General features: G+C 39.1%; 1 protein-coding gene across 1 annotated transcript in view; it reads left to right on the top strand.

The window, feature by feature from the left end:
* The first annotated feature begins 432 nt into the window (after nucleotides 1–432).
* Nucleotides 433–15013, top strand: part of LRRC72 (leucine rich repeat containing 72) — a 41241-nt gene continuing 26660 nt past the window's right edge. Inside the window, exons 1-3 of the mRNA XM_060019879.1 lie at nucleotides 433–525; nucleotides 6159–6232; nucleotides 11028–11097. Coding sequence (XP_059875862.1) covers nucleotides 433–525; nucleotides 6159–6232; nucleotides 11028–11097 — 237 coding nt within the window. The remainder of the gene's footprint in view (nucleotides 526–6158; nucleotides 6233–11027; nucleotides 11098–15013) is intronic.

Below are 15013 nucleotides of genomic sequence, written 5' to 3'. Positions count from 1 at the left end.
AAGCTCCACTAGGACTCTGTCAGGCACTGCTTCACCCCTACCCTCCGGGACGGCCAGTGTTTTCCAGACCCATCTAATTTTCAGAAACGTAAATTTTCTGATATTTAGATCTCAATAAAATTATTATTACTCGGTGACTGCAGTTGGGGTCCTCTGACACACTCATGGTCTCTGGCATATGCTGTCTTTCCGGCATGTATGGCACGCAGTACCCGGCGCAGGGGAAACACTAGTGTATCTGAGGTACGACGCGGGGTCTTGCAGGATCACACGCGGGAACGTCACAGAAGTCAGGATTTGGCTTCAGATCTTCCCTACTTTGGATTGGCTGTTAGTCAACAAGGTTCCGGTAACTGTTGGTAACCGTCAGAACAATCAGCCGCAGGCCAGGCTGGGTTGATCATAGGTGCTGCTGAGTCCCCCTGTGTCCTGATGACTGGGTACCTCGAACATCTGCCCTGTGCCTTCCAACACACGACAAGCCAAGCGAAGGCGGCAGATGCCGCCCTGGAAATCAGCCGTAGAGTAAGCATCTCCCCCTTCCCCAGATCACGGAGCATTTCGGGGCGGGGGCAGGGGCGGGGGCGGTGAGGAGGGGGCCTGTCAGATGCCCTAGTCTTCTGGAAGCCACCCCTGGGATCCAGGGTGGAGGGATGGAGCAACGGCGGACCTCAGCCAAACCCTCCACTGGGGCTAGAGGCCTGTAATCACCTGGGTGGGGGTTGGGGACTGCCCCGATCCACACTAACTGATATATACTGACTTTTTCCCACTTAATATCTCCTGAATATATAATTATGGCAGTTTAGAGATTAGGTAATAAGGCCATAAATTTGGAGTCTTGACTCTCCAAAGGAGATATATATATATACACATATATATAACACTGAAATGTTTCCCTAAAGTGCAGATCGACACACCGGGGAGGAAAAGTTCTTTGAGGACAATACAAGCAGAATTGAGGGCAGTTAAGATAATGGCTAAAAGAATATTTGAGTGGAAAAAAAATGTCAAAATTGTGTTATGCCACTTAGGACCTAGCAAGGTGTTCTTGAGTTCTCACACTTGTCTAGAAAGGCTGGGGGCTATGATGATTAATCAAGGCTGAAAGTTCTGTAATGAACTGAAAACTTCACACTAAATCTTAACTAACTTGTGGTGCCTGTGTATTGCATGTAGGTATAGGAATTTATCTATCATTACAGTATGTAAATCGTCAAAGCAAGGATATTTCCTTCTATAGTTTTTAATACAGTCTTGATTCTTCTAGGATTTAATAATCCCACAATTTTCAAACATTTTTCTCCTTTATCCAGATTCCAAGGCATCTGCCGTGGAAGAAGTTGCTTTTATTCTTTCCATGCTAGAACTGTCTACACCCAAGTTCTGTGTTGGATTGTTTTTATTTTCCTGTTTTGTCAATCACTTAATTTGAAAGCTAACATTTCCTCCTCATCAGGTTGCTGAAAAATTTTTTTTTTTTTTTTCGGTACGCGGGCCTCTCACTGTTGTGGCCTCTCCCGTTGCGGAGCACAGGCTCCGGACGCGCAGGCTCAGGGGCCATGGCTCACGGGCCCAGCCGCTCCGCGGCATGTGGGATCCTCCCGGACCGGGGCACGAACCCGTGTCCACTGCATCGGCAGGGGGACTCTCAACCACTGCGCCACCAGGGAAACCCCTGAATACCTTTTCTGAGTGGTATCCTCTACCACCCTATGCAACACTGCAGATTCAAATTCTACCTTCTTGAAATCCTCCCTCTCAGCTCCCACTGTCTTTTTGTTTCTCTTCCTCGCTTTATAAAAATCCCCCGTCTTTCTCCTTATCCAGCTTGGTTCTCCCCTCCTCTTTCTAAATATAGATAGTTTACGATGATCTTACCTGTGTCCCACTCTCCTCTGTGCTGGCCGACCGGCCAGTCTGTACACACCCACCCTGACATCTCTGGTGAGATCCGCTCTCCCACTTGCAGCTTCCTGGTGGACGGCTTGACTTGTATGTTCCACCAGTGCCTCAGTTTCAGCATTTCTCAACTGCAAGCATCTTCCCTCCCAGTCACCTGTCTCATCATCATGTCATCACACAATCGTCATCACCTGTGACTTCTCTTGCCCTTATTCTCGGCCTCTAGTTACTTGCCAGATCCCATCAGTTCTCTTTGTACATCACATGTCATATCTGTTCCCTGCTTATTCTCCGTTGCTACTGTCCTGGGGCAGGCTCATCAGCTCTTGACTTGATTTTCCAGAGGCAGCCTTGCTTCCTATCTGCAGTTCTGTCTGCACCCCAGGCCATCATATATGGTGCTGCTACAGTCATCTTCCTGAGATTTAGCTTTGTCACATCTTTTCTCCAGTTTAAAAATCCTATAAGACTTCTCTATTGCCCCAGAATTGAGTGCAGTGATGAATTACCCAATAGTTATTAAGCCCATTCTTTTACAGCCCGACAAAACAAGGGCACAAAAAAAGGAGGAAAAATGATTTTGAAATAACTTGATATTGCATATTACTTAAAAGCATTGATGTAGTTGTCATGGGAAAAATCAGAACTTTATTGGAATTCCTTACACTGATTTTACCATGCAGTTAGTATATATATTTCATGTATATGTATATATATCTCGTATAAAATTAAATTAAATTTAAATTTCAGATTACATAAAATATGTGATTGTAGGTTAGCATTCTTAGGACCTATAAAAGTTTTGTTTGAGCAGTGGGTGCACACTTCTGAGCCTAAATTTCAAAGTTAGCACAAATAATATGACCCTAATCCACCTTTTAAAATTGATTCCTCACAATTGCCTTCCCTGTGCCTTTCCCTGCAGCCAAAGGCTGTACAACCCTAACGCCTCACACGTTCTTCCCCTGCTTTTTCTCTTTTGTGTACTTACTCCCCTGTGTCTAAAATGCCCATCCATCGATATCTGTCTCTCATTTCTCCTCACCGTTTCAGACCCAGCCCAATTGTCAGTGCTGCCCTAAAATCCTCTCAAAGTTCCCAGGGTTGACAGTATTTTCTTCTTCCTCTGAATTCACCAGAGCATATTTTCCTTTTCTCTTAGCCCTTAATATTTGCAACCTTCTTTTGCAACATTGTGTATACTTCCTTCTCTTACTAATAGTTTAGTCATAGAGAGTAGGCACCTTTCCTGATTCATTGCTACATTTACTAGCTAGTCTCAGACTAAACTAGTCATAGCCTGAACTAAGACAAAGTAGTTTGTGGTTCAATAAATGGCTGAATGATCTGTTTGGACCTATGACTTAAAAAATGTTCATATTAAAGAGTGCTGTTGTGTGCAGCTGTTGTGAAAAATAGTATCGCAATTCCTTAAAAGACTAAATATACAATTACCATGTGATCCAGCAATTCCACTTCTGAATATATACTCAAACCAAGTATAAGCAGGGACTCAGATATTTGTATACCCATGTTCATAGCAACATTATTCACAAAAGCCAAAAAGTGGAAACAACCCAAGTGTCCGTTGATAGTTAAATGGAAAAACAAAATGTGGTATATACATACAATGGAATATTATTCAGCCTTAAAAAGGAAGGAAATCCTGGCATACATCACAACACAGATGATTCTTGGAGACATTATGCTAAGGGAAATAAGCCAGTCGCAAAAAGACAAATACTGCCTGACTCCATTTATTTGAGGTACTTAGGGTAGTCAAATTTATAGATTGAAAGTAGAAGGGTGGGTGTCAGCAACAGGGGAAGAAATGAGGAGTTAGTGTATAATGGGTACGGAGTTTCATTTGAGGAAGATGAAAAACTTCTGAAAATGGATGGTGGTAATGGCTGAGCAGCAGTGTGAGTGCACTTAATGCTACAAAACTGTACAGTTATAACAGTAAATTCTATATTATGTATATTTTACCACAATAAAAAAAATAGTCCAGGGAGAGAATTCTTGTGCTTCTTTAGATGAAAGGAATATGCTGCTAGTGCAGTTGTTTGTTGTTTGGGAACTGGAACTGCTCCACCACGGATTCACTGAAAGTTGAAACTTCTTGGCACATTTTTGAGTTCTTTGGCATTCTGACACTTTCTTGTTACCAGATTCGTATGAAGTTTTCAGTTGGAAGGAAACATGCCATGATAAAGAGCTGTGTAAATAAATAATTAATTACATCAGTGATTCACATATTATGACGATAGTTTCAATTTTCCTTTTCATGTTTTTATTTTCAAAATTTGATTTAAATCCTAAAATACTCATTCCATGGCTAAAATGTTCAAAATGTGTATTAATTTCTGATTACTAAGTTAATATGTGTTTATCATAAAATATTCAAACATTATTGAAAAGTGGATTGCTTAAAAAATGACAATCCCTCATGATCTCAAGTGATAACTTGTTAGTAACTTGGAGTGTGTGCATCTTGTGTGCATATAAATATCATTGGTAACAAAACTGCCTATGACATTTTAACTTAAAAATATATTTTGGATATCTTTATAGGTCTAGATATCCATCTGTCTACATTTTTAAGCTACTGCACAACGTTCTATTGAGAAGTTACATTTTTTTTTTTTTTCGGCACGCGGGCCTCCCACTGCTGTGGCTTCTCCCGTTGCGGAGCCCAGGCTCCGGACGCACAGGCTCAGCGGCCATGGCTCACGGGCCCAGCCGCTCCACGGCATGTGGGATCCTCCCGGACCGGGGCACGAACCCGTGTCCCCTGCATCGGCAGGCGGACTCTCAACCACTGCGCCACCAGGGAAGCCCAGAAAGAAGTTACATTTTAATTTAACCCATATTCCAATTAATGGGGCATATTTCACAACTACAATGTATGTATGAGATGAGCAGTGGTATTCACATTTTGCATGTGTGTGTATGTACTGGTGTATTTCTGAGTGCTAGATGTGAAATTGTGGGAGTAAGTTAAAAGCAAGTTTGTAATTTTAATAGATAGCTGCAAAATTTTAATTCTAATTTGACCAGGCTTTAACATTCCAAACACTTTGGTGAAATTGAGATTGACTGTGTACAGTAGAAGCTGATGGTTTGGATGTTAAATTAAAATTCCCAGATGTGGATGCCTAAGACTGATCCATTGGGTTTTTCTAAGCCCCAGATTCAGCTCACTTATCATGGTCACAAAAATACCCTGATGGAAATGCCTACACCTGAGCCAATAAATTCTCTAAGCCCCAAGATTCAGGTTGTGTAGCAGGGTCGCAAAGGAAGTTTGGGATATAAATTAGCAGCTGCTCTCCATCCCTGGGGTATCTGTCTTTTTCACTTCTTCAGATACTTGTTCATCCCATTAAATCTAGCTCTTCTAATGTCCTCTACTAAATAATAAAACCATTGTCAAAATTTCATAAATCCCTTACTGACATTACTACCTCACCACCCACAATGAATCCCAGCTGAAATTTGGTGATTGTTTTGACTCTGGTAATTACAATGTTTGTCAGCTTCCAGAAGTGCAATGATTATACTTTCCACTTTTGTTGTGTCTTGTTAGCTTTACTTCCTCATTGACAAATTATAGATGGGCTTTAATTTTTCCATATCATCTTAGGCCATGTGGCCTATACATGTTAGTCTGTAGTTTAGTAAAGGACCTTAAGAAGAAAGAGCAAAGCAGTTAAATAGCTGTTGTTGGATGTGTGTTTTCCAAAAATAACCTATGGGAATAAAAATCGCTACTTCTCCACCAAAAATTCCCATTGTGCAAGTGTGTCAGTAACTCTTGAAACATGAAGACACTTTCTTTGCAGAGAAAAGAAAACATTTATTCACTCATTCATTCATTTGTCTGACATGTATTGAGAATTTACAGGGTGCCAAGCCCCTATATGATAATGTACATTATACTCTACTCCCTCCACCTCCGACCTGGATACTGTGTCTTCTGCAAATATGGAAAACCTACCAAATATCAGTCCTCCATGCTTGAAGGACTGATATTTACACATCTGTGCCCGAGATTAAGGATAATGAAATTCAACCACAAAAATGATTAAGTAATGTATAATTGTAGCGTTGGAATTTATCAGTTTAGAGTGGTTGCCTCCATATTCACCTTTCTTTTGATCTTCTTGTAGACATTATTGTTATTGACTGTAAATGTCTCAGTATTTTTGCTCAGTGGAATGTGGCTTGACAGATTAATTATATGTTATCAGGCAGTTGAAGATCAACTAAAGATATGTGGCCACAAGAGGGATGCTGATGTCTTTGAGCTGTTTCTTTCTCAAAAGTAAGTGTGCTTTATATGTGAAATAGAAGAGCATCATGTTATGTTTCATAGATTCAAATGTTCTCTTCCATTGTTTTCCCCTTCTGTGGATAGGCAAGTAGCACACGCTCGTTGGCAACCAGAGTCTCTATTGGAGATGCAGGATCCTGAAATGGATAAAAACGAAGATTGTGGAGTCAAGCTGAGTTTGAATCCCAGTTCTCTCTCTTCCAGCTGGGTGACCGTGGGTGGGTCACAAGCCTCTCTGTTAGGGTTGTCAGGTTTAGCCAATAAAAATATAGAACATCCAGTTACATGTGAATTTCAGAGAAACAAATGAATATAATTTTTTTAGTATAAGTATGTCCCACACGGCATTGGGACATTTGTTGTTTCTTTGAAATTCACATATAACTGTGTATCCTGTGTTTTATCTGGCAAACCTACTGCCTGCATATAACAGTACTATCTGCTTCACAGGGTTGTTGTGAAGATTAGGTGAGTTAGTAGAAGGTAGAGAAGGGTCTGGTACACAGTAAGTACTCAATCAGCATTAGTGCAGTTAATGTTACTACTACTATTAAAGCATAATGACTCATTATACCACTATACTATAATAATAACCCCTATTATACTATAATCTCTACCTAACAACCTTTATACTAATTTTACTGGTAAGTATGAAACTTCTCCCTTATATAACTTCTTTATATCGATTTCTTTATACTAACAACCTTTATACTAATTTTACTGGTAAGTATGAAACTTCTCCCTTATATAACTTCTTTATATCGATTTCTTTGTTTCCACTCCAACTCCCCAAGGTGGCAGACAGCAAAGTTGGGTTCTTCTTCTACAGAGAAATCACGGTGCCTGAGATAGAACCCAGGTGGAAGAGGAAGTATGTGTTCCGTTAGATGCAGACAGCACAGGTTTTACTAGCCAACAAGTGACACCTGTGTAGTCACAGTTAGCATTTTCATCGTAATGACTGTATTCCTACTCTTCTTTCCCTTCTTCATACTTTCTGATCTCTGTGAATTCCATGTATTATTTTTAAATAGACTTAACATATTTCTACATGTACGTAATATTCGGAACTTAGCTGCTTTTTAAAGAAAATGTCCTACTTTATCAATGAAGTTAATCACTTTATCTCTAGTGATTTGAGGAAATCCTTTATTAATAAACATATTTATTTTGTTTTATATTAATATGTTTTAGTTTATTAGTGTGGTGAATAATATTTAGAATAATATTTATTTCTGTAATGGCCCTGAATCTCTTGGTAGTAAGGGAATATATAGCTGACAAATATAAGATTTTTTAAAATATACATCTTAGAATGGAACACGTATCGTGGGTAATTCTGACAAACTTAAGGTCATGCTTTGAACCTTCCTATAGATCAGTTAGTTTTATAATAACAATAAATATTTTTCTTGTCTTCAAAAGATTGCATCTCTAAGCCTTTCATGATTTTAAAAACTGTACACTCTTGATCACTAAGATAAGTAGATAACAATAAGAAAAGCTTTAAAACACTAGGAAAAAATAGAAATATTGATCTTCTGACAGTGGTAATTGGTGGTCTTCTCAATTAGAGGACAATACGTTTTGAATCCTAAGAATACTAAGTCATCATTTAATCCATTTGGGTACAAGAAATGTTTCGCAGTCCAGATGCCAATAAACTGGGTAAACTGGGTTATTTGCCTAAGTCTTTGTTGCCCTTGGAAAATATCCTGTCAGTGTTTCCTTGAGAAATCATGCAGCACATATACTGTAACAACAGAGTTGACGTATTATTGTCAGCACGAGTCATTGCCAGCATTAGTAGTAGAATTTCCTATCATTTTCTTCCATTGGCCTCACCTTAAAATGTAACAGCGCATTATTGATTTAGGATGGGTTTATATGCAGAATAAACCCTTCTGACTTGAGTTAAATTCCCCTCAACAGTAAGCCACTTTATTACATTATCTAATAGCAGGAAGTTCAGCACCAGTACTACTAATACAAGAAAATTAATGACACTTATTTGGCACAGTTGATATTTTTAAGCATTAATATATTAAAATAACTTTCCTGGGAATTCTTGGAGAGATACTCTTAGTGGGGCTTGAGTTTCTCTGCTACCATGTAGTGATTGCTTTATTTTTCGTAGGAAATAATGAAGCTAACATAATATCATTGTTGTCCAATGCAATAGTTTAAATGTGTCAGGGTCCAAATTCCCCTCCCAGAAATTAGCTACACATCTACAGTGAAAGAGGAGAATGCATTTTGTGTGTAAATCTATTAGAAGTTGCTTTGAAGAAGCCTAGAATATTTTGTTGTGCCAGGGAAGTGCTCGAAGACTAACGGTACATGTCAAAAGGACAAGGTGGGCTGCTTGAAAAGTCTTTTGTTTGGGATAATTTGAGAATAAAAAAAAAAAAAGTAAGAAAAGATTAAGAAAAAACTATTCAAATAAGAAAGGTGGAGATGAGAAGGAATGAGAGAAATAAAGGGGAGGGGAAGATCTTTTTTATAGAATACCAGCTAATAAATGTAAAAAGAATGAGAGCATTAGAAAAATTACCATTTCATAATACCAAATCTACTGATTCAGGTAAAGGTTATTAATCAAAGCTAAAGCCATTAAATAAATAGTTATTGGGGACCACTAATCTGTTCTCTGCAGATTGGCGGTTACAGAGGGGAGAGGGATTTGGGGGTGGGGCATGATATATGTGAACGGGATCAAGAGGTACAAACTTCCAGTTGTAAAATAAGTCTTGGGGATGTAATGTACAGCATGACGAATACGGTCAATAGTATTATATTAACTTTGTATGGTTTCAGTAACTGGATTTCCTCTGGTGATCATTTTACAGTATATACAATGTCAAATCACTCAGAGTTTTGCCCCAGATATTACTTTTCAATGATAAAATTTGTACTTTCACAACGGAGAGTACTGGCAGATTCCGCCTTAACCAAATGACTGAACTTAGCTTCACCAAGAATGGGACAAAGTGGCATCATTTTGCCTCCCGGTGTGATGCAGTAACTACCACCTTTGTAACTGAAAAATGATCTACCTTGAATTTAATCATGAGGAAGCAATCAGACAAATCAGGAATGTGAGACATCTATCAGACAACTGTCCCGGACTCTTCAGGAAGTAAACGTTAAGGGCTTCTCTGGTGGCGCAGTGGTTGAGAGTCCGCCTGCTGATGCAGGGGACACGGGTTCGTGCCCCGGTCCGGGGAGATCCCACATGCCGTGGAGGCTGCAGAGCCTGTGCTCCGCAACGGGAGAGGCCACAACAGTGAGAGGCCCGCGTATCGCAAAAAAAAAAAAAAAAAAGAAAGTAAATGTTAAAGTCAACAAAGAAGAGAAGGTGACTATTCTAAATTTAAGAAGACTAAGGGGTTATACCAACTGAAAATGCAAGGCATGAATGTTGATGGGATTCTGGGTTTAAACAAAGAAAAAATCTATAAAAGAAATGTAGGAGCAACAGGAACAATCTGAATATTAATAGTAGTGTATTAGATGATATCACTGAATTCAATTTTAATTTTCCTAAGTGTGATAATGGTATGGGGGTTATGCAGGACAGCGTCCTTATTTGAGGGATGTGTGTGCTGAAGTATTTACGAATCAGAGTCTGCAACTTATTTTCAAATGATTCACCAAGAAAATTATCAACCCACAAATAGATATATTGTATATATAGATAAGAGAGTGAGCATAAATGTGGCAAAATATTAAAAACTATGAAGGCATGCACTGTACTATTCCTTCAACTTTTCTTAGGTTTGGAATTTTCCAATATAAAAAGTTGGCGAAAAGGGTTTCTTTTGTTTAAAAATGTTGTTTGCATGACAAAAAATGTTTTCATAAACATTTAAAAAAATTAGTCCCTCAGTGTCCCAAGGTTAAATATAATTGTGAAAGGATGTTGCTACAAGTTAATAAATGTAATATTAATTAACATTAGTATTTTTTAAAGTGTTTAGAAAAGTGCCTTGCACACAGAGTGTGCTCTATAAGTGTATAGAGACATATATGTGTATATACCTGGCCTGGGCTCACGATTTCTGTCCTAAGAAATAAAAGAGATCAGAATACTCCAGCCCACAGCAGTCAAAGGGCCAACTATCTGCAGAGGCTATGCTCTCTTTGCTGACAGCTCCTCCACCACACCCTACGTCTGCCCCTTCGCTGAGTGAGCTGCATCACCAAAAAGACTCATGACCACTTGGGCAGCTGGAGTCCTGCACAGTTCAAGAAAGATGGGTAACATTTTTGACCCCATATTTAATAAACAACAAAGGGAGAATAAAACACTTAACCCAGTCTCTGTCTCTTGGTGTCCTACAATTTCCAAGTCTTAAATCCGGTTTGGCCAAGATCTGGACAACCTCAAAGTAAGGACCCTGCAGGCACTGTTGAAGCAGGAGTCAAGGCTGTTTCCCATATTTACCTTAAGTCCCATGTCTTCTGCACTTTTCTTCCTCTGCTCTCTCCTCAGTGAAATCTTTTAAAATTAAGGTCCCCCAAAATTCAGTCATAATGAGGTATAAATTTCTACTAATGTCATAAAATTCTCTTTTAGTATTCATTTTACTAGCTGACAAAAATCTTAACCCAAGTGCATGAAGTTTTGAAGACGGAATTTAGGAAGTTAGCACATATAAGAGTGCCAGTAATTTTGAAAGGACAGAGAGGCCTTTCCAGTTCCCCCAGAGTCATACTACATAAGCCACCTTACCCATGAATGAATTAATCATTGCTAATGTTCGTTTTTTGTTTTCGTTTCCAGGGAACTGACAGAGGTCATTGATCTTTCTAGGTTTAAAAAATTAAAATACTTATGGCTACATCATAACAAGGTAATATGATATTTGATCTTAAATGGTTCTATAATTAAATTGCTATCTTAATTTCATGTTTTTAATAGAACTGATCATGAAAAGTATTAATACTTTATACTCCTAATTTTAATTTAGGTAAGAAACTTTATATATATAAACAGGTATATTGAATAGCACGATTTGTGAAATGTTATCAGACTGGAACTTTACTTTTTTCTCCCATGTGCTTTCAAAACTGCTCAGTGGAAGCTATTGCTTCCCAGTTTCCCGGAAGAAAACTTGGGCAGTCTCATGACCTTTCTTATCTCTCTTACGTAGTTCAAAAGCTTACAGTCCATTTTGAGACATAGTCATACTCTCAGTTCAGAAATGAGAATGTGGAGGTGAATATGTTAATTCATAAATGAGACATCCCTCTATCTCCCCTCCCTTATCCAGCTAGGGCTGACTGCAGATGGCCACCTGCCTGCTTCATTAGCAAGGGGGGTGTGGTTGGTTGTTTCCCTTGCCTCTCACCTCCACCCTAGCCTTCTCCAGGGTTGGTATGGAATGGGGAGGAGTGGAGGCAGAGGAAAGGCAAAGGAAAAACAAAGTTTCTATTTGATTTGCACCCTCTGGTGTCAACATGTTCAGAGTTTACTTCTCTTGATGGGTTATTCAGAAGCTCCCCTGCTAGGTTCCTCCAACTCTAATTCCTCTTCGCTGGCCACTCCTGACCTCCCTTTCACCTTGTATCCCAGTGGTACTTACAACTGAGCATCTCCTGGCCTTGGCAAACTGCCCATTTGGGCAGGATCCTTTGTAAAGTGCCCTAGATCAGCATTCCTCCAATGGTCCTGCATGTATTTCCCAGAACTCACACACCTTTGTCCTGCTGTCAGAAGGATTGATTACCTCCCAGTTGCCACCCAGACTGATCCAGCTTCTTCAGGAAGTGCCAGGCACTAAGCCAACGTGTCCCCAACTGCAGGGAATGCTTTTCAAGGGCACTGAGTGTGGCCCTTGAAGCTTTTCTTCGAGGCTAGGGTTTAGCTGGCAGTGCCTCCTCTGTAGTGGGGTCCTGAGTGGGGCTCCAAGCTCTCTTCAAGTCATAGAGCAGGACTGAACTACAATTCAGGCCAAAACAATCATTACAGTTAGTCATTCTCAAATTTCTAAAGTTGGACTTTCCAACAGCTTGTATTTTGTTCATTATAAATTGATGACCCAATCTTAGCATTTTAAATTTAAACTTTCAAACACCAGCTGATTAAAAAATAATGATTTGAGTTTTCAGTAGTAGTCTGCTTGTCAAGCAATAGTCCAGATTCACAGCATTGAATCTTTAAGCATCCATGTTTATGAAAGTATTTCAATATTACATTGCATTTTCAGTCCGTTCTTTTAACCAAGTGGAAAATGGAAAATGAAAGTTTTTCTAGTATTAAGTGCAAGCATAAGTTTCATAAGCTTAAAATAATTTCTAGGAGAACAAACACAAATACATTCAAGGCCCAGGCAGCTAACAACTGAAATGGAAAGTGCACACACTACTTAAGGGCATACAAGTTCAAAACTCTTTTAAATACCCTGCCAAAAATTATCCTGGGTCACAGTGTGTGACCTCTGATTAGAAAAAGATGGAACTCATCAAGCATGGCAAAAGTGACTAATCTTTGCTTTTCATGTGTGTTCCTTGTGGAGTTCAGTATTCAGTTTTGAAGGAAAGAATGTACAAATGTTGGCAATATTTCTAAAGGGAGAGGTATAATTAGGGATTTTGTAATATTTTTTGGCTTTCTTGTAGTGGACACCGTCCCACCTTCAGCCAGTCATTGAATTTTCACACAGTTGAATTACAGATACATTACGTACATAGGAAGAGATTGCATACACTGTCAACTATTTTACTTTCTTTTGTTTTGGAAGGGGTGGGGGGGGAAAGGTGCAACAAAGGGCTAAATTCTCTTCTTGTGTTTGGTTATTTATGCTCAACATACTATATTATTTCCAAAATAACCATCACTTAACTTTGTTTTTTAAAAATAGACATTTATTCCATATAATCCTGAAAGGATATCATATTTGAAATAAGTTTTAAGTGGTCAGGAGGTGAGTGAGTAAGCTAACGTGAGTTTTTCTATTGATCAATAATTGACTGGTTGCTAAGTTACCTGAGTATTCACACTATGAAAAATTAAAATCTTATTCAGGATCCAAAACTCTAATGGGCATATTACCTATGATAGTACTTCATCAAAATTCACATGGAAGATTTTGGTTATTACTTTTCTTTAATATCTAGATTATATTAGGTGGACCACTAAGAAGTTACTTTGCCAGAATAGAAATGGTATGAAGAATCATGGTGAAAATCATCAACATCGACAAAGGAATACAAATATTTAGAATTGTAATGTTTTGTTAACAATGATCTAAATTTGTGACCAGCATTGTTCTTACATTATATTAGGCTACCCTTTATTTAGGAACAAGTAAGGCACAAAATAGTAAAATAAAATGAACACACCTTTTTTTGTTTATTCATTTATTCAATCAACAACTTTGTTGAGATGTATGTACTGACCATTATTGGTTGTCCATTCATTATCCATTCTATTCTTTTACCTATACAGCAGAATCTGGGTTAAGGTATTGGTACATACTTCTTTTTAGTCAGGTAGGTGGCTCCATTCCCAGTTCCAAGAGGTGGAGCCTGAACTGTTTAAACCAATCAGGATAATCCCATCTTCCTTGTGAGTGGCTAGTCAATGAATTGGCTCATAACCCGGCTGTCGTAATAGATATATTGGAGGTAGCTACTGGGAGGCTTCTGTGAAAGGTTTCCTTATTCCTGAAAAAGAGCACTAGAAGAGAGGTCCCTTGTTCCCTCTGGATGTTTTCTTGCCTGGCCAGTAAGCCAGGAACCATCCTGTCAACTTGTGGATGTGTCCAACATTGTGAGAAAAGCAGAGCTCAGAGAAGCATTGAGATATTCAGACTGAAGCTCTCACAACCTCTGGACTCCTTGATATGTGAGATAATAAGTGTTCTAATTTATGTGCCAGTTTGAGTTGAGCTTAGGAGTTACTTGGAGCCCAAAGCATCCTCTGTAATATGGTTTATTCTGTACTTGTAGGCTACTGATAGAATATAAAAATAAATGTGATGGTGCCTGCTCTAGTGATAGAATTAGGAAGGGCAGAAGGTGTGGCTGTACTCCTGGTGAGGAAACTGTGGTTGCAAACTGCCTGGAATGGAATGAGAGAAAGCAGTGGTTTGGGGAGACAAAGGATGAATGTAGTTTGGTGTGCTTGGAGCCTAACATGCTTGAAGGGTGCACACTTCTCCCCATTATTATGTAGTGGATGATAAAACTGGAGCTTCTGGTCTGACCTGGAACCAGCAAATTAGATAGGTACAAGTTGTTTCTGAGGACGTGCAATGCCCCAGCCTTCCTAGGTTTGCTCAGGCTGCCCTGCTTCCTTCATTATGCTCTCCGAGGATTTGCTTTCTCCTTGTACTGCATAGATATGTACTAGTCCTGCAGCTCCTCTCTTTCTGGGTCATCTGTTTCTAATCTCCGCTGATGTAATTAGTGGGAGGCAGCTGCTCTTAGGTGCGTATTAACTGAGGCCTTCTGAAGACTCCCTGCCTTGTCTCATCTTTTAGCAAGGCTGACTGAGGGAATTTTAGGTCAGTTCATCTTCTCCAGCTTTCCTAAGAAAAGAAGCTGGGTCTGCTCAGACGAGTGATCTAAGTGATTTGCATTTTATACTACAGTTTCAAAGGTATATAGACATTTGATCTGTTTGTGTTTTGGGTCATTACCTCAAAATTTTTCTTTTACAGACGTTTAGTAGTGAGCTCATAATATTGTTGTCACAATGCTGGTATCCTTCTATTTCTGGAAGACCTAGCGTTACTTGGGTATATTTCATGTGTCACAGATTAG

Source organism: Delphinus delphis, chromosome 9, assembly GCF_949987515.2.
Source record: "Delphinus delphis chromosome 9, mDelDel1.2, whole genome shotgun sequence".
Taxonomy (NCBI): Eukaryota; Metazoa; Chordata; class Mammalia; order Artiodactyla; family Delphinidae; genus Delphinus; species Delphinus delphis.
This window is presented reverse-complemented; position numbering and strand designations above follow the sequence as displayed.